We start from the raw sequence: 20,044 nt of genomic DNA, 5'->3' as shown, positions 1-20,044 counted from the left end.
TTCTCAAAGTACTCCATTCTGGAATCTTCTTCTTGTATTATTACTTTATCGCTCCCTCACTCTAAACGTGAATGCATTGCAGTTATCCTGGAACACTTTGATCAGGTGGTTGGGGATTGCTTTATGGACTGTGTTAATTGTCTTATTGGGTTTGCTAATAATAAAAGTTCCCCAAGGATCAGTTTGAAGGCTATTGCTCTTCTTCGTATATGTGAAGACCGTCTTGCGGAGGTCTGTTTGCTGAAGCTTTTTGCTAAATCTTGTTTTGTTTTTCTACATGATATTTTTAAGTTGTAAGATTGGAATTGTTACCATTGTTTTTCCTTCCCTGTATTCTCATGCATTTCTTCCTTTTTTTTGGTAATTTTGCTGGTGTTTAGTGATCATCATGTGGATGCTTATGAAATCTAGGCATTTATCACATACTTGTCTTGTGACATCCACAATGGACTAAGAAGATGGTCCTTGGATTAAGAAGATGGTCCAATCTAAATTATCTTTTTCGGAATGTCCCAATGGACTAATAAATGATGGGAATGAGAACTGGAATTATCTTTATGAAGTTTCTATCTATGGCTGTTATGGGGGTACTTTTTCATTTGTGGAAAATATTTGGTATAGATATGGTAGGGGACCAATTTATACAAGTCTTCTAATATTGTTTTCTATGTCTGTCAAGAAATATAGATTTTCTATATTTCTTTGAAAAGGGTAAGGGTATTGTGGACAATATGCCTTGTGATGAGCCTTACTGTGTATCTAGAACTGGAGTTATTGTTGGGAGGGACTTCGAGATCATTAGGGATGATGATGGGTTTGCGTAGAGGTCATGGTGAATTGAAATAAAAGTACAATGTGTGAGGGACTCGGAGGAAGTTGTGGATAATGATGGGGCAGTTTCCAATGATGTTGGAAGACCGTCTAGTGATAGAGCCAAGGATGAAACTTATGAAGAGCAAGGGAGATACTTTGTTGAGAAAAACACCCACAATAAACGGATGGGGCATGAATGATGTGTTCTGGGAACTTTTGTAAGGGTCTACAAAGGGTGCCATGCTGTTCACGATGCCCTATCAATGAGGCTTACTGAGTCTTTGGAGTCAAGTATGAATACAAAAACGGATGGGGCATGAATGATGTGTTCTGGGAACTTTTGTAAGGGTCTACAAAGGGTGCCATGCTGTTCACGATGCCCTATCAATGAGGCTTACTGAGTCTTTGGAGTCAAGTATGAATACAAAAACGGATGGGGCATGAATGATGTGTTCTGGGAACTTTTGTAAGGGTCTACAAAGGGTGCCATGCTGTTCACGATGCCCTATCAATGAGGCTTACTGAGTCTTTGGGGTCAAGTATGAATACAATCTAAGGGTGCAGTGAGGGAGAGGATAATGCGGCTGGGGTTAAACTGTTGCATTCTAATCCTTGGGCGGAGGTACCTAATGGTAATTCAGTTGGTGAATGGTGTGGCCAGTATGTAGAAAACTCGAGTGAGTCGTCATCATCATCCTCTGATTTGTCAGAACATTGGGTATTAGGAGGAGAAACCATGTGAACGAGAACTTCCTTCGCTCATGGATCTCTCCTGTGAAGGTGATTTGCTGAGAGTAATACAGTTGTATAACACTATAGAGGAAAGTGGAAAAGGGAAGGGTAAATGTCAGGTAAAAAATCTTCTCTAATATCAATTGTGATAGATCCATAGAGGGAAACGAGTGATTGGAAGGGAGAGAGTTGAATGGAGAGGAACCCCGAAGAACGATGTTTCACACGACGATATTATTGTGGAACATTCGGGGTAATGACAACCTGGAGAAAAAGAGGAATGTGAAAACACTAGTCTAAAAGCATAGGTGTGAGGTGGCTATGTTGCAGGAAGTTAAGTTGGAGGCTGTGGTAGGGTGCTGGTGAGAGTGTTCTGGGGTTCATAAGAATGGGAATGGTATTTAGGAACTCAAAATCCTCTTTTTATTTTTTGGTTGAAAAATGCTCATCTGGAACTTGAGGGGTTATTTCTTTGTTTCATGCAGTCATTAATAACGTTATTATTTTAAGGCAATAATGGACAGAAGCAATGCTCGAGTCCTATCTAGACCAAGAACTATGTGTCCATCTGCTGCCCACACCAAAATCGATGGAGTGTTCTGAAAAACACCTGCTAATGAAGGAACACCTCCTAGGAATAGGGGAATAGGGGACATAGGGCTGAAGGGATTGCAATAAAAGGATCCTGTGTGTGAAAGGGGCTGGGGTCGTGGTGGTAGCACCCCCACACACTAGTCACCACATTGTGGTGTCCATTCCCACCACTAACACCACCTCACTAACACCTTCAAAAAGCTAACTCCTAATCTACTTGAAAAAAAGGGTAGGGGCCTGTCTTCCCCACGAAATTACCCAAAAAAAAAGGATCCTTTGTGTATAATCCTACATAATGGGATAAATCCAGAAAAAAGGGTGGCCCACAGGTGGTGTCCTGTGATGCATGAGAAGTTAAGTCAAAGAAGTGATGAAAATTTAAATATAAATGTTGAAAACTATTTGATACGACTTCAATTTGCTATTTCCTGTTGTCTAAAACTCACAGGTAGGCTAGATTGTATGACAATGAGTCACTAAACATGTTCTTTGTTCCATGGGATTTTAACAAAAGTTGGTGGGACATTATTAGTACATGCACTGCCCACAATTCAGAGCTAACAAGTCCCTGGTCATCACTGGTTTTTTATTCTTATCATTAATAATGAATGACTGTATTGGCATCTCCTACCATCATAACAATCTCATATACTCATGCAGTAAGAGCCATTGTTTGCTGATGACTCAGTATGAATACATGGCTTTTGAATTACGCAAGAGCTGTCATGCAGGGTAACCATCCATGGCACCAATTTTTGGTATTTTACATATTTTTAAGAAGTATTGTATGTGGAAAAAAGGACAAGGCATCTGTTTCCAAGCATTGGTGCATCACTGTTTGAGAGCATATCATTTCAGCTTTAGCATGAAATAGGAGCGGCCAATTTACTTTATGGAAGACAGTAAATTTGAAACATTATGTTGTATATGTACTAACAACACCATGGTTTATATGGTACTTTGCTTGTGTTTCTCATTTCTGAATACATTGTGATATAAGCAAGATTTCAACAGATCTTTAATTACTGTAGCCTTCTTTAGTAACTTGGTGATGATTGATTAAATATGGATATGTTTGTTGCAGGGTCTGATCCCAGGTGGTGCTCTTAAACCGGTTGATGTGGGTGGGGATCCTAATTTTGATGTAACGGAGCATTATTGGTTTCCAATGTTGGCGGGCCTGTCTGATCTAACATCTGATCCTAGAGTGGAGGTCAGAAACTGTGCACTTGAGGTTCTGTTTGATTTGCTGAATGAGAGAGGCCACAAATTCTCCTCTGCCTTCTGGGCGAACATCTTCCACCGTGTTCTCTTTCCCATCTTTGATCATGTCAGGCATGTTGGAAGAGATGGTTTTTCTGCTGGTGATGAGTGGCTCCCTGAAACTAGCATTCATTCTCTACAACTCCTCTGCAACCTTTTCAACAGTTTCTACAAGGTAGCATTTCTCATTAATTAATTTCCTGCTTTGAACCAATCATACATTTGTATTAGCTCTGCACTTGATGAAGTCTTTGGTTCAATTATCTTAAACTACTGTTGTGTGTGAAGCTGGATCATTTAAGGAGATTTGTTTGTATGGTGTCTATGCTATACGCAGTCTAGTACATGGGTGGAATCTGTCCAATAGGGGTTTTAATATTTCCACCTATGTTTTCGGAAGGAATGAAGCTGGATTCCTCTCATTTTTCTTTTTGTGTGGGAATGTATCTATCTTTTAAATCTTGGATGTCATTTTGGATGCAGGAGGTCTCTTTCTTGTTGCCTTCATTACTAGGGCTATTGTTAGATTGTTCGAAGAAGACAGAACAGTCTGTGGTTTCAATCTCGCTGGGTGCTCTGGTACATCTGATAGAAGTTGGGGGCCACCAATTCACGGATAGCGACTGGGATACTCTGTTATCAAGCATACGGTAATCCATAATAATCCCTGTGTATCAGGATAAACTAGTATTGTAGCCAATGGAAGGAACCATGGCTTGGACATTCAACTCAGGCCCTTGGCATTCTCAGTGACTCGGCTGTGTCCAAGTCACCTCGTATGAGTTTCCATTGAGCTTCCATAGGAGCCAAAAAGATTTAAAAAAAGGGTAAAAGTCTGGGGGGAAAAAGAAAATGATAAAAAATATAAAAAACATTTTCAAAAAATAGAAAAGATGAAAAACTGGTTGAAGATTTGTAGAAAAATAAGAAAAGATAGAATATTAAAAGTCATAAAAACATAAAAAACAAAATTAATCATAATTGTAGTTGATTTAGTCAAAATTGTATCAATTATAAACTATTTATGATTAATTATAAATATATTATATATGCCCTGAGTTGGGGGATTTTCTGGAATTTGCTGAGTCCGAATTGATTGGCCTGAGTTTTCTTATACTAATTGTACCTTCCTTTTTTGTGGTTGGTAAATTTGTGTCCTGAACTTGAAAAAAACCATTTGGTCTGCTTTCATTGCGTGATGGTTGTCAGTGATGCGGCATACACCACACAGCCTCTTGAGCTTCTCAATTCAGTGGGTTTTGATAGCACAAGAAGCCATGCAACAGTAACGAGATTGCCAACTCTCAATAGTGATGAAAGCCCTTCCCTGAAGCATGGAAACTATGGCAAAATTGAAGTTCGCCCATTTGGCAGTGGTGAGAATGAGAATGACATGGACACATCATCACGAGGTAGTAGTAACAATGGTTTTGGACAGCATAATGGTTCTCATACCTTGCAATATGATAATCAAGGATCAAATTTCAAACAAAGCATTGAGGATTCCGAAGGTGCGTAAACTACTTCTCATTATAACATGACGGTCATTGTTTATGTTTTACTTGCTCACATGCAACCGCAAACTGTATTAGATGAAAATATTTGTTCAATTATTTTCGCTTCTTGTGTAGGTCTCCCTTCACCATCAGGAAGGGCAGGAAAATTATCTCAAGCTGGAAACCTCCAACGGAGCCAAACCCTAGGTCAAAGGATTATGGGTAACATGATAGACACTCTCTTGCTAAAGAATCTCACTTTTAAGTCCAAAGGTCGTCCTGGAGATGTTCTGGTTCCTTCGTCTCCAACCAAGGTATCATGATAGGAAGACTACCATTTTTGTAGCAACTTCACATTGCTGTCGCGGAATAGAGTTTCTGGATTTTATCTTCAGAAAATATTGATTGTCTTGTAGGCAATAAACCAATCTTCAATATGGGAAGAGTATGTTTAATTGCTCTTCGTTGTCATCTTTACATATCTGCACTGACGTTGTCTCTCTTAATTTAGATTCCTGAACCTATGGAAACTGATGACAAGGATAGTGAAGAGAATCCATTGCTTCAAGCTGTTAGAGGAAAATGCATTACACAGCTGTTATTGCTGGGAGCTATTGACAGTATTCAGGTAACTTTTTTCTTCTCTAATTTGGCGTTCTGGTAATTTGTCTTAAAGCTGTCTCCCATATACTTTTAGATTGTGCACTTGCAATGCAACCATGGTTCTAGCATTAACGCGATGGAAGTTGTATAATATCTTATCCTGTTCAGTTTGCCTATGAAAGCTTTTGAAGTGGATAAGTTCTGTTGGTGGCCAGGGAATTATGTACACAATTATAAAAAATTCCTGGTTGCTACTATTCAGAGCATAAGGTTTTTCTTCAATGGATGATTGGGATTGTAATCTGTGCATCAAAAGATGAAAATGGATGATTCAGTTCATTTTCTCATTGCATTCCTTTGTGAATGAATTAGAGATAACAATTCTTTTGGACTTGACAATGTCCACTACTTGGCATCACAGGACCCCGAATGAATGCTCATTCTTGACACAGTGAGACCATATCACCTGTTATTATAATTGCAGCAACAGCAATGACAATGATGATGATAATAATGATAATTGTGATAATTCTTACTACTACAACTACTGTAGCAATAATTAAATAATAATAATTGTGATAATTCTCACTACTACAAGTACTGTAATTATTAAATAATAATCATTAAAAATCATAGGGCTGACTCAGGAATTGGCCTGGGCCAAGAAATTGTGGAACCGCCTGTCTCCCCTTTTTTATATTTTTTTAAATTGTTTTTGTGAAAGCTTTCCCAGTCTTACTTAAGACTCTCCCATATTGAACAAGGACTTGTGATTGATTCCCTCCCAGATTCGACGTTTTTTATCACTGACTAACCATATTAGATAACATAAAGATACTGAGAAGCATTGGTTGAGCTGCTTACTCACAAAAGGATAACATCTCGAAGTATAACAAGATACTGGTAATTAGAACTAAAGGTTCAGCTCAAGAATATGTTTCTATGCAACCATATAATAGATAAAGCCAAAAGTATCAATCATACTGAGTTACTGACAGTCATACATATATAACTTTTTAAGAGACAACAAGACCCAACAAAATTCACTAATTTCCTTTCCCAAAAAAAAAGTAACTGGCTAAAAATATAGAACCATAGATGCATGGATTGGCATCAAACATTGCATATTGGGGATTGAGACTGCCCCATGCAGCAGAGTGGAGTATTGGTTTTGTCCTATCTATCAAGTACTACGTCCACCACCATCTCATATAAACTAGAAAAAACTTTGATTATATCCCTTTACTCGGGTATGTATGATAGCTTTTGCACCATTTTAAAAAGAATAAGATGGCTTGTACTTTATCCATAATGACTGAGATCATCCTTTAGTAGTTTTTCTTTATTTATATCTATTATCAACTGTATGGTTTGTTTATCCAAACAGGCCATGTCTACTTAAATGTACGTCATATCTCAACTTTCTCCGCAAGAATAGTGGTCTCTGTTATTGTACCTACATCTCTCTTTTCCAGCATCTAAATGATGCTCCATATCCAGAATCATTACTCTTATGGATTTATCCTTAGCCTGCTCTAAGTCACAAATGCAACTCAATTAGAGCGTCAGGCTGAAATTTAGTGTTTTTTTTCATATTAATAGTGGATAAATTAATGAACTTCACATTCTTTCTTGATTAAAGGCAAGGACCATGATGAAAACTTTTTACTGTTACTATACTTTTTTGTTACAAACTTTTATAGCTGTTAATGATTATGCCTTCAAGATTTCCTCTTCTTATTTATTTATTTATTCCAACGGGAAGCTTATTATATCTGAAAACTGCAGAGGAAGTATTGGAGTAGGCTGAAGTCCCCACAGAAGATCGCTATAATGGATATATTACTGTCTGTTTTGGACTTCTCCGCCTCATATAATTCTTATTCCAATCTCAGAATACGGATGCATCAGATGCCTTCTGAAAGGCAAGTAACATTGTTACGTTGTGTGCTGTTTTATCCTACTTGGGAAAAGGCTCTGACGATGATGATGTGTGTGTGCTGTTCTTGACTTATACTTCCTTATTTCACAGGCCACCTTTGAATCTTCTTCGCCAGGAAGTGACAGGCACAGGAATTTATTTGGATATCTTACACAAAACTACAATGAACTTCATTTCTGATAGTGAAAATTCAGTTGGAAATATGCGTTCCTCTGTAGATGATTCGGCCCCAAAACATGATCCATGTGATACCGAAGCTGCTGAAGCAGAACAACTTAATGACCTTGCAGAAGGAAAGTTGGTATCCTTTTGTGGTCAGATATTAAAGGAAGCATCTGACCTCCAACCTAGCACGGGGGATGCTGCTAATGTGGACATTCATCGAGTCCTTGAGTTGCGATCACCTGTCATTGTTAAGGTACGAACTTCTATTTTGACCCCCACAGTATCTTTTTGTAACAGTTTATTTCCCATTCCATAGTCCATCGTACGATGTAGTTCACTTTAGGATTTTGCTTGGTTATGTCTTTTGGAATGCTCTTATGTTGATGGCAGCCTGTTTGCGGTGATAGTTTTGGTAATTCATTTCTTATAGATGTCTATTATCTGCCAATGGCATCTAGAGCAGCTTGTAGTGAAATTTTAGATCACTGCGTATGGGAATATTAATATCGGAAGTTCCAATAACTGGATGAAGATGTAATGCCCCCATAGTAAATACAGATATTGCTATCCCATCAGCAAAATAATATTGAAATTAAGCATAATTATCGAAGAATTTAATAGCACAATAATGAAATGACAACTGACTGAATTATCCTCAAGTTGGGAATGTAATACTCATGAACTTCCAATCTTAAGCCATTGAAAATGGTAGTTGTAAAATTATCTGCCATATAACATTTGAAAAACCTGATGGACATTGGACAAGCTGTACTTTTCCCAAGAAGAAACTTGTAAAGCGAACATCGAAGAACGCAGGGAAAACATCCAATTATATGACACTCATATTGTCATCATATGGGATAATAGGCCTCAAAAGAGGAAATTTGAAATGATGAAGAAGGAACTGAACATATGGATTTCATCGGCAGTAGATATCATTGTCTGATATGTGGCTTCTAAATGAGATTGCATCAATATGCTTGGTTTGGAGATTGCATCAATATGCTTGGTTTGTTACATGATAGAATGCCACTTGGTAACGTACTCTGCCACTTAACCAAACATGCTACCTCTTTGGGAATTTATTAGGTTGTCTGACTTTTCGTTTCATTCTTAACTACTTAATTGTTCCCTTCAACCTATTTGCAGAGTTGGTGTTATTTCGCTTTGACAGTATTTTTCCTTTCTCTCTTGTGGAGCATATCTCTTTATGCTTTTTAAAGGAAAATTTTCAAATGTATTAGTTTTTTGTCAAAGCATGCATATGATTATCAGCATGGTGGCTATTTGAATCTAATTTACAGGTGCACCAAGCAATTGACTTTTCTTTTTTCTGTGTATTGTTTGGCGCTGTCATCCATATCATCTACATTAGCCTTTTACCTTTTATGATGGGCATGCAGCTTTGTATTTAGTATCATGAAAGCCATGGATATTTGTATGTTCTCTGCAGGTGCTGAAAGGGATGTCCCTCATGAACAATCGGATATTCAGAAAGCATCTTGAAGAGTTCTATCCATTGATCACTAAACTAGTTTGCTGTGATCAGGTGAATACTCTCTGCCAGAGCTATGTTGGTGCCCCCTTCTTTAAATTCCTCCTGCAATATGAAACATCAATTCACTGCTGTTTGCTAGTGAGAGGTTAAATTTCCTTGAGATACTTGTTAGTTAACTTCCCTCAAAAAAATTTCCTCGAGACACTTGGCCCATTCCTATATCATTCCTTGAAGTATATCAAGGAAATATATTATGCACCAGTATGGTATGATGCACCAGTATGGTATGTTGGCACATGGTAGACCATTGGGGCATTCCCCACTGCTCCTGGTTGATGGATGGTGGAGATTTATGATAGTTTTGGATGATGGGCATTTACGAGGGTGAGGTTATACTCCACCATCCATCATCAGGAATGGAGGTGGATGTGCCCGTGCCCTATGGTGTATCATAGACTACTGATGTATGAGTTTTTGTTCTGTGAGATCATACACTTTTATGGATAGTACTTAAAAGATATTTTTTGTGGGAGTGTTCATGTTGCTGCTTTTTTTTCTCAGATGCCCTTGTGGTTTTGAACATTAGTGGTTGCCTCCAATGTGCCTTTTTTTTTTCTCCCCCGGATGGCTATTGGTGATAATTGATTGAAAGTGTTATCTTTAACAGACTTCCATTGCTTTATATATTCAGATTTGTTTACGCATTCAATTCTTCTATTTTAGGTTTGTCTCTTTTTGTCCAACAGTTATTTGATATGGATTTTTCACTCTGCTAGTCTATCATTCATTTACCATCAATGCCTTCATTAACTTGAACCTTCTCTTTCAGATGGATATTCGTGGAGCCTTGGCTGATCTCTTCAACACACAGCTGACTTCCCTTTTACCTTAATCTCTGATCCCATCTTCCAAAATCACCCTTTGTTAGCGAAAGGCTTATTGGCATTGGCATTCTGATTGATGAGGCTTCTTGGGCTATCGATTTCATTGGAGATAGATGCACACCTTTGGATCAATTCCTTTTTCATCCTCGTGCTTTCTTGCTGCAGAATATTTCTTGCTTCGTTAATAGAGAGATTTATACATTGAAAAAGAAGCCCAAACTTCCATAGAAAGAACTAACCCCAAAGGGGAAGCTTCGAAGTGCATTTTTCAAGAAGTTTTTGACTGGCACATATTGGGGTCCAAAATTGATATTGTTTGGCCAAAGTATAGAGAGGATTGCTTGAGCTTGAGAGGGGTGAGAAAGTTGGTTGCTTGTATCATTTCGGATTGGTGTTAGGAGACATTCAAGCTTTGTGCTCATTGATTGCTCATTGAAATAGAAATGCCGAGGGGAATGGATGGATAGGACATTTCCTATACAAACTTTTCATTTTCAATTTGAGGCTTTTATAAAGAAGAGAAGAAGTGGCTGATTTCCCCTTAAATGTGTGCTGTTCAAGTTTGATTAGTGGCATGATTGTCCTTGTTTCAAACTTCAATGCGTATCTCACCTAAAACTTCTCTCGCCCCCCCCCGCCCCACTGCCTGCTTGGTGTGGTTATATTTTGTGTATAAACGGCAATGTGTTGTTCATCATGTGAAGTGAGATAAGCTTCCAACGATGGCCAACTTCTGGTTTGGTCACCATGCACTGATGGTTAACCATGTTTTACAAGATTATTTTAAAAAAACCGGAACATTATGAATCAAAAACTTCTCGGATTATTTATTGTAATTCTACATTCTCAATGAAAAACTTGTTCACATTCAAGAGAGAGAGAGAGAGAGAGAGAGAGAGAGAGCGAGTAGTCCCATTCAAGTACAAACATTTGCTGGTGCTAGAGAGAACCACATCTCTACTTTTTCTTCATGTAAATGTGGGACTTGATGAGAACGACACTTGTCATCCATCTAAACACAAAAACAATGATAAAGTAACTCGAGATATCACCATGTGGCACACACTAAGCATCAAACATATAGAATGCGCATAGGAATAGTTATTCAAATATGCACGAAATATGAACTATTCAACATTTTACTCAAATAATTGAGTCAATTTCAGTATACCTATCAAAAGATATATGATCATGGGTAGAAATAGTACTAAATGTGTAAAATATCATTTTATTAAAACTATTATTGTAAGATGTGCAAATAGAGAGAGACATAGTGCACTACACACTAGTCGGTTTCGGTTAGGAATTTCGAACCTCAACGCATAACATAAAAGGAGGATATACTACAGAACCCCATTAACAACTTATATGACAAAAGTTTATATAAGGTTGCAACCTTAAAAGGGTGCAGTTCGTATACAGACGAAGCTCTAAACAATCAAATTAGAGCCCACCTTTAAATGGTGTTGAGAAATGTAATTTCAATATTGGAATATTTTGTGATAGCCTTAAATTATAGTCTCGTCTTTATTTATAAAATTTAAATCGTAAAAAATAGTGTAGATTGAGCAGATCTATGAAAACGTGAAAATCTTAACGGTTCTAAAAATACATTACAAAATGTACTATTTCTAAAACTTGAAACTCATTTTTTTCTCATGTCCATACATCTTGGTGCCGAGATGATTAATTTGATGATATTTGGGCATCAAAACAACCTCTTCTAGTGAAAGTTTTGAGGTAGGGCTCTAATTTGATTATTTAAAACCTAGGCTCGATATAAATTTTTCCCACCTTTGACAAACTTTGTTTTATTGTTAAAAAACTTATAATTGATTATCTCGACATCGAGATGTATGCGTATGAAAAAATAAAAGATTTTGAGTTCTAAATTTCAAAGAGGAAAATTATATTTAAATTTCAAAGAGGAAAATTATATCAAATCTTAGAGATAAACTACTTCAAAAAATTCAGAGAGAAACTATCTTAAAAATTATGTTTTAGAGCGAGAAAATGTCTCAAAATTTATAAAGAGAGTATATTAAATTTTATTTATAAAATGATAAAATATTTAAAAATGGGAAAGTATAGAATGAGATTATTTACTTTTGGTACAAGGTGGTCACATTGATCTTGACCATTAGATGTGAAATTGGGTGGGTACAATAATTCCATTTACCAAGTTCAAACTTAAAAAAAAAATTCTCGAACTTTATGACACATCTAAGCTATCAAATTTCACAGTAGATGGTTGTAAGTAATTGTGATTACCTTTGATATCATTTGCATAGAATCCCAAATGGTCTTATTGTATCAAAGTTAAATGGTTTCTTTTAAAAATCTGTAGAGAGAAACTATCTCAAAATTATAAGTTATCTCTCTTTGTTTTGACTTTTGCTTAGGAAAAAGTATGTTAGAGTAATATATTTATGTAAATTGTTTGCATATGTAAATATTTTACAAGGGACTTCTATAAACAAGTTAGTAATTCATGCATACCAAGTGATCCCTTAGGGAGTTATGTGATGATCTATGTTCAATAAATGTGAAAGATAAGCAAACTGAGCCTTAAGGAAATCAAAAGCCAATAAAATATTCGATACTCCATATACTAAACTCGAAGTACCGATCTTATGAGTATTTTGGAAAAATAAAAAAGCTAAAAAATAGGTAATATCTATAACAAAATAAAAAAAATTGAGGATATTCTTTAAAGGAAAAAATTTATATAAGACTGGAACCTTATATTATGGAAAAAATTGCATGCTTCAAAAATCCATCGAACAAAATTATTAAAATACTGAAAAACCTCTAATTGATCATATCGTCATTGAGATACACAGAGATTTAAAAAAACAACAGACATTAAAGTCTCAAAATAGTATATCTTGTAAGGGTATGGTTTCTATAAAGTTGCAACCTTTAACAATCCAATTAAGGCGTACGTCCAAATTTTATTATGATATGTAAGTTTGGTGTAAATTTTTTTTAAGATTATATCAAAATCAATTTTTATATCTAAATATAAAAATTTAAACTCCAAAGATGATTAAAATCGAAAAGATCTATAAACATATGAAAATCTTGAAAATGAACGGTCTAGTTAATGTGTTGCAAGATCCATTATTTATGGGACTAAAGTTTTATTATTTTTTATATTCATATATCTAGTCGTCAAGAGGATCAATTAGAAGGTTTTTCAATATTAAAAAAATATTTTTCCGATTGATTTTTTAGGTGCATCTATAGTTCTATATTTTAAAATTGCAACCTTATATAAACGTATTTAGATTGTCCATTCTCAAAATTGCACTAGTTTTTTAGTTTTAAACTTCATAATTAGTTGTGAAGTAAATTTTCAGGTCGTATTAAAATTTTCGAGTGGCACCCACGTACTCTTTTATCAACTTCCATCTTTACAATTGACGGCGATGATCCAACAAATGATTCCCATCATCCATTTGGTATGCTGAGCTGAAGCGCTCCTCGGAGTCTGCTTTATCGCCGTTAAAGATCGAGAAGACGTCTTATCTCTGGATCTGCAGATCCCAGCGCCGGTACGCCCTCCTCCCTAAAACCCTAATACACACTTCTTTCTCCGTCTGTATTTTTGTCATTGCAATTTCCACTTCACCGTGCTGCGAAGTTTGAGCTTTTCAATCAATAATCAGCACGGTTTTGAAACTGCAATTGAGAGTGGAAAGAGCTATGTGTTTTTTTTTGGAGTCGGCCATACTTCCAATCAGTGAAAATTTCCACAGTTTTCTCCAATGAGATTTTTTGGCATAAAATACCATTTGGCTTCATAATTATGGGCAGCTATGATTAAAACCTAATCTGAGTATCTCTAGGTATAGCGTTTTTTTTTTTTGGTAACTTTGTGTGGTATTTTCTGAGGTAGATTGTTTTCATTATTGGTTTTCTTCATAGAATATATTCGAATAAGGTTCAGTAACATATGGGCTGGGGATTTTATTTTCTTAATTTTTCTGCAAATTTAGAGGGAAACCATTGGACATTTACATTTATCTATTATTTTTGAAGCAGTGGTCTAAATTTCTTGAAAATTTATTACAAGGACGAATTCGTTGATGCAAATTACCTCTATTTTCTTCTAAACTTTAATTTTCCTAATATGACGCATACGTTAGCTTTCATTTTCTAAGTTTTCCGACAAATTTACAGGGAAAAAGAGAACAATAAAATATTGTTTTGGTGAGCGACCAGAAAGAGTGGGTTTTGATTCCAAATAGATCATAAAAGGAAGAAGGGGATTTATCAGTCTCAGATGATTATAGAAGGGGGTTTATCCTCTCTTCAACTCCCACGTCAATAATATTGGTTTGGTATAAGAAGTAGGAGGAGTTCCTCTCTCTTTATGGTCAGATAGCTTCCAACTAAGAGCAGGGGTCATGGCAGAAGATATCACGGCCACATGCGATAAGGAGGTACACTCCTTCTCTCCAATGGCCAATATCTCTATTTTTTTTCCTTCTTGTTTTGGTAAAATTTCCCTCCTAAGGAGTAGGTTTCATGATGTCCTATTCACTGTCACACTCTCACAATCTCTATATGAAATCCATGTTTTAGAGATATTGTATTGTATAAATTGTCTATGAAAACTAATAGAGACACAAGGATCACGAAACGTTTATTTATGTGGAGAACCAGAAGAGCAGTATCAGAAAATCGGATCAGTTGAAGCTGTCGATGATTAAATGTTTGAAGTTTTTTGTATGTTCTAGCAGTGCTGTAATTTTTTTTTACAGTTGTGGATTTTGCTACCATGCTGAATTAGTGGTAGCTACTATGCTGCAGCTGAGCTAGTGATACATGATTTCCTTTTACCTTTTATGATGAGGATCTCTTGTGATGTGAGTTGGTGGAGCATATGTTTCTCAAGCTCTTTGAGTGGCGGGATGGAAGAGACAAGACAGACTGTATGTCCGTTAGTTGGTTTCTTACTATGCTCCTTGGCAGTTGTGTGTGATACCGGTTATAATTTGCAAAGTTTATTAGACGTTGCGCTTGTGGTCATTGACCTATTGTAATAATGGTATTTTTATTTTTTTATTTCTGAAACTTGGATTAGGATTGGGAGTTGGGACCTTGTTTTTTTTTTCTTGATAGACATAAGTGAATACTCCTTTTTTTTTTCCATTTGCAAACCACTTGATTCACCGATCCATCCAACACAATTAGTGAACCTTGATGTAGATAACCATTAACATCTTTCTCTCTCTCTCTCTCTCTCTCTCTAAAAGTCTTTGAATAGCCGACCAACTTTGCAATCAAGGCATGAAAGGTTTACCCCCTCTAAACACAAGGCTATCTCGACCATAGTTTCAATCCCTACAATTGCAAACATCCACTTCCACTCTTACCATTTCCAAAACCTGTGATCAAAAGGCCACAAAAACGGACCTGTGGTTGATTCCAATAGATGAGGTGCTTTGGAGTCCACCATGTCTGAGAAGGCAGAGCTTGCATTGGAGCAATAGCGTGCGACAAGTATTTGTTTTGTAGAGAGAGTTTGTTGCTATAAGGTACTCTATGCTGCCTTTTTAATGGAAGTATGTAGAAGGTTGAATCAACATTTTATTTTATTGTTCTAATTTCATTTTTTGGGACATGGTTGTACTTTTTATTTGTTAGTGTGGTTAACTTTGAGGTATTATAGCATGGGATTGGAAAGGGATTTTTATTTAATGATGTAGACAAGGGCAGTAACTTTCGCAAATTCTATTTTTAAGATAGGATTGAGTTTCTGTGTGGATAAGATTATATGAGCGGATTTCATGGATTTAGGAAGTAGAGATTTGGAATAGTGCAAGTCTTTCAAGATTTTCAGGAAAGATCCTCTTTAAGTGAAGCTACAATACATTTAAAAGTTCAGAATCTGTTGAGCCCTCTTTTGCAAATGATTGCGCTTTGTCCATGATTTCCCACCATGAAGCTACAATACATTAAAAGAATTTGAGTTTATATCTCGGGATATATTTAGAAGTCAAGTTTGTTAGAACTTAGAACTTAGAACACAGTACTTAAATAACAAATACACCATCAAAATATAAGGTTTCAACTTACATGGATGGATTTTCGTCTTTTTCCTTATTGCAATATCTATCCCATGCCCTTGCTCTCTCTACAATGCCATGGCTAATATTTGAAACCCTGGCTCTAAGAATGCAGGCTCACCCTGGCTATAAGAACTCAGGCTCTTAGCCAAGAAATTGGCAGGCTCAAGCCCCCAATTGTTTTGTAGCGGTTTGGAGAACGACCCACAATAGAGAATACTGCTCCATTGATCATGAGTTTGTTGAATCAATTGCAAAAGGGCCTATTCTTCTACATCTAAGACACGTCATGGTTATACTAGTGAGCTCTGATCCATTGGATTCATATAACTGATTCAAAATGTGTTCTTAATCAATGGATAGGTTCTTGTTTTCAAAGAGGATGGAAATACCATGGGATTTGGTTTTTTGGCGAAGGATTTTAATGGAGGATTGCATTGTACAGGAGGACAGAGAAGTCATTTTTGTTGGGGGGTGAGAACTTAGGGTTATTGTATCAGTTGACCATGGAGTTGAGCAGGAGACAAGGATTTGGGGGAAATGGAAGCTGAAGTACTCCAAACCACAAAAAGATTTAAATGCACTTTGTGAAAATCCAACAGATGATCATCTGCATTTTATTGCATATAAGATTTCCTTAGCACCAAACAAGGGCTAAAATTTTGAGGATCCAAAAAATTTTAAATTGCAAAAGCTGAGAAAATGTAACTAGTACGAATGTAGGACATTCGAGATGATAGATCTTATAAGGATATTTTTATGTTGAAGTGTAACTTGAAAAGCATGTCTTTTATTGATTTGGATGAGTTTGTAATGTAAAAATAGTACACATGACGAAAACATCCTTAGAAAAGTGAAGTATATCCTGAACGGAAATGTATGTGAGGACATGCAAGTGTATATTGGCCAACTGGAGCATGGCCATAAACAAGTCAACTTGCTGATCTGAACAATGAAACAGAAAATCTCATGACTGTTTCAAGATTTGGTGTAGATTTCCAAAGAAAAAAAATGTTTATTATGGGAATTAGAACCAGCTTGTCATGTAAGGGGTATTATAGCATGAAGACATGGGAAACTTCATGTATTTATCCATGTAAATTTTGTAAACCTGGGTCGCTTGCTGGTAAAGTTCATCCAAACGCATTTATGATGAACTTTATCATGCGGGCAGTCAGTTATAGTGTTGACCATGTGAACTACATGTCCCAGATTTGAATGACTGATGTAGGATCTAGTGTGGCACCTGTGGTTGGTGAAATCCAAGGTTTGGGTTTGGGATGTAAGATTAGGTTTAAGGTATTTAGAGTTGGTTTAGGGTTCTTGGAGAAGTAGGGTTTATTCTAGTTGGTGAAATCCAAGGTTTGGGTTTGGGATGTAAGATTAGGTTTAAGGTATTAGAGTTGGTGTAGGGTTCTTGGAGAAGTAGGGTTTATCATATGAGAGGTGGTGTGGCTGGTATCAGGTTTGAAGCGTTGGGTGTGTGTAGAGAGCGAAAAATTATGATGTGAGTAGAGGAAAGTGATAAAGGAGGACTTAAGACTGGTGCAGAATTAGCACATTGCAAAGAACAAGCGAGAGGACTGAAAATCTGTATGGAGTTGGGCACCATGCGAATATTAGGTTTTCTTGTAGAATAGGCACCATAAGAGAGGTTGAGGAATAAACAGCCCAATGAGGGAATCAACACTGCCAAAAGCTTGCAAAAGAAAAATTTACCACTTCTATGTATCAATATGGCCTATATGGCCATAGGCCTTTAAATGTAATTATTTGACTCTAGACCCTAATCGCACCTTTTGTCCTTCATAGCTTTGCCTATAATCTAAAAGGAACCTAGACAACTAGGAAGGTAAGGTCTCCAATTGCAGGAAGGTAACATGACCACTAAAGACCCTTCGTAGAAATAAGGACCCAAAATAAAGTAAAATTGACTCATGAATACTAAGTTGATTAAATTCCTTATAAGAACTGAAATTTGTAGCTAAATCTCTCATCAGGCTTTCCATCATGATTTTAAGCATGAAATGCTCTGGTGAAGGATGGAACAATATCGCATCAGCAATATTGTAGAAAACAAAAGGATGCAACAACAAAGTCAATAGCTCTGAACAATTCTGCAGCACAGTTAGTGATGATGCTGAGCTATAGAATTGCTGAAAAACATTTACATGAATAGAGAGCGATTGCTGACGTGTCCCCACCCTAGTTGTTAGCACATTTCTATTGGTTCACATTATCTCCCACTCTACATTTGATTTTCTGTTGCTTTTCCATCTGTTTGGTTGTGTATGCAGCTTGATGTAACCTTCTTTCCCCAACTAATTGGTTTTTGAGTGGATGTCTCTGCACGTTTGGCGAACATGGTGAAAGTTTACAATTCTTTCGCCTGCTCGGATGTAAGAGAACAGTTGCTTCCTCCCTTAAGAACGCTGCACTTGCTTCCATGCTATGTATTATCTGAAATTCCGAATCTTTTCAAGCACACTCAAAAGAATGCTCATCGTTTCCTCTCTCATAGGTGCAGGTTCCTTAGCCACTTTGGAAAAGATAACGACGTCACTCAAAGACCACATTAGTGTACCTTTATTTGTCTTATCTACTCATCTTTGACCACTCTGTTTTTGCAAATATTGGCAACATGAACTGGTATGGATTTTATACAAAGCAGACACCATTTTTCAACAAGCACGTCATTTTCACCTATTCTTCAATCCTTGATTAGGTTCACTTGTCCTGTCGACAAATATTCCTCTTTGTACCATATATGAATTTTTTTTCACTTTTCATTTGCATTTGACCTAATGACATAAACTGTTACAGTGATATTAATTTGTCCTCTCCGCGCTTAATCCCTCACAATGTTAACAAGGTAGAGGCGGCCGCCTAGGCAGGTTCCCAAGTATGTGGGCTGCCTGCATAATGGGGGGGCTTCTGGCCCTTGTGAACTACTGGACCCCCCCTGTTTTTATGTACAGAATGTAAAGTTTTTTTTTGTTTAGTAAACATGCTTTTATAGTTTTTTGTGTATAATTTTATTTTATAGAACTACATATCAACAAGGTCTTGAGAACAAAGAAAATACTAGCTATATAGAGGAAAAGTATTGTGGTACATATTTACAAGAACAAAAGGGACACAGAATTGTGCGAACTATCGAGGGATTAAACTTATAAGCGATACTATGAAGCTATGGGAGAGAGTGATTCTTTAATGATTCAGACATGAAATTAGTGTATCGGAAAACCAATTCGGATTTATGCCATGGAGGTCAACAATTGAGGCTATTTTCGAGGCAATTGATTAAGAAGTTTAGGGTGAAGGGAATAGATTGATATAGAGAAAGCTTATGATAAAGTACCTAGAGATTTGATTTGGTGGATGTTGAAAAAAAAGGAGTCTTCAAACACTATAATGACTTGGTGAGAGATATGTATGAGGGAGCTAACTAGTGTATGAGCTACTAGTGGAGAGAGGAGTGAGTTTTCTAAGACAATAAATCTACATCAGGGGTCTGCATTGAGCCCATACCTCTATGTCTTAGTTGTGGATGACTTAACTAGGCACCTACAAGATGAGGTACTATGGTGCATATTGTTCGTGGATGATATAGTTTGAATCGATGACATCCGATACGGCGCCAACATAAAATTAGAACTTTGGAGGGATGCTTTTGAATCTACAGGCTTTAAAATTAGCCGGACTAAGGCAAAATATATGAAATGTGTTTAGTAATGATAGGAGTAGAGATGAGGAAGTAATTAAGATTGACAGCCAAGAGATTCCAAAAACTTTCAATATCTTGGATCAATAATCCAGAAAAATGGAGAGATTGAGGAAGAAATAGAACTAGAGCTGGGTGGACACAGTGGAGATGTGGCAGAGTTTTATGAGACCAGCTTTGCTTTATAGGGCGAAATATTAGGCGGTCAAGAAACAACAAACCCATAGGACCCGTGTACCAGAGATGAGGATGT

At 36.7% G+C, this 20,044-nt stretch overlaps 2 protein-coding genes across 9 annotated transcripts in view; both read left to right on the top strand.

The window, feature by feature from the left end:
• Window positions 1-10,536, top strand: part of ATMIN7 (HOPM interactor 7) — a 37,771-nt gene extending 27,235 nt beyond the window's left edge. For all 5 annotated transcript variants that reach the window (XM_020663126.2, XM_020663125.2, XM_020663123.2 and 2 more), the window contains exons 25-34: window positions 83-231; window positions 3,224-3,577; window positions 3,886-4,052; window positions 4,612-4,913; window positions 5,034-5,212; window positions 5,410-5,526; window positions 7,290-7,426; window positions 7,534-7,861; window positions 9,062-9,157; window positions 9,936-10,536. In XM_020663126.2, the coding sequence (XP_020518785.1) occupies window positions 83-231; window positions 3,224-3,577; window positions 3,886-4,052; window positions 4,612-4,913; window positions 5,034-5,212; window positions 5,410-5,526; window positions 7,290-7,426; window positions 7,534-7,861; window positions 9,062-9,157; window positions 9,936-9,998 (1,892 nt within the window). In that variant the 3' untranslated portion in view covers window positions 9,999-10,536. The remainder of the gene's footprint in view (window positions 1-82; window positions 232-3,223; window positions 3,578-3,885; window positions 4,053-4,611; window positions 4,914-5,033; window positions 5,213-5,409; window positions 5,527-7,289; window positions 7,427-7,533; window positions 7,862-9,061; window positions 9,158-9,935) is intronic.
• A 2,759-nt stretch (window positions 10,537-13,295) lies between these two features.
• The window catches only part of LOC18427438 (small RNA degrading nuclease 1), a 38,354-nt gene continuing 31,605 nt past the window's right edge, over window positions 13,296-20,044 (top strand). The window contains exons 1-3 of one of the 4 annotated variants that reach the window (XM_088854561.1): window positions 13,299-13,547; window positions 14,176-14,438; window positions 18,365-18,466. In XM_088854561.1, the coding sequence (XP_088710687.1) occupies window positions 18,431-18,466 (36 nt within the window). In that variant the 5' untranslated portion in view covers window positions 13,299-13,547; window positions 14,176-14,438; window positions 18,365-18,430. Of the gene's footprint in view, window positions 13,548-13,594; window positions 13,842-14,175; window positions 14,439-18,364; window positions 18,467-20,044 lie in introns of those variants that run through there. The other 3 variants (XM_088854562.1, XM_011622554.3, XM_006836488.4) reach the window with 3 other exon arrangements.

This window comes from Amborella trichopoda, chromosome 12, assembly GCF_054954075.1.
Source record: "Amborella trichopoda isolate Santa Cruz 75 chromosome 12, AtrichopodaSantaCruz75HAP2 v2.0, whole genome shotgun sequence".
Lineage (NCBI taxonomy): Eukaryota > Viridiplantae > Streptophyta > Magnoliopsida > Amborellales > Amborellaceae > Amborella > Amborella trichopoda.
This window is presented reverse-complemented; position numbering and strand designations above follow the sequence as displayed.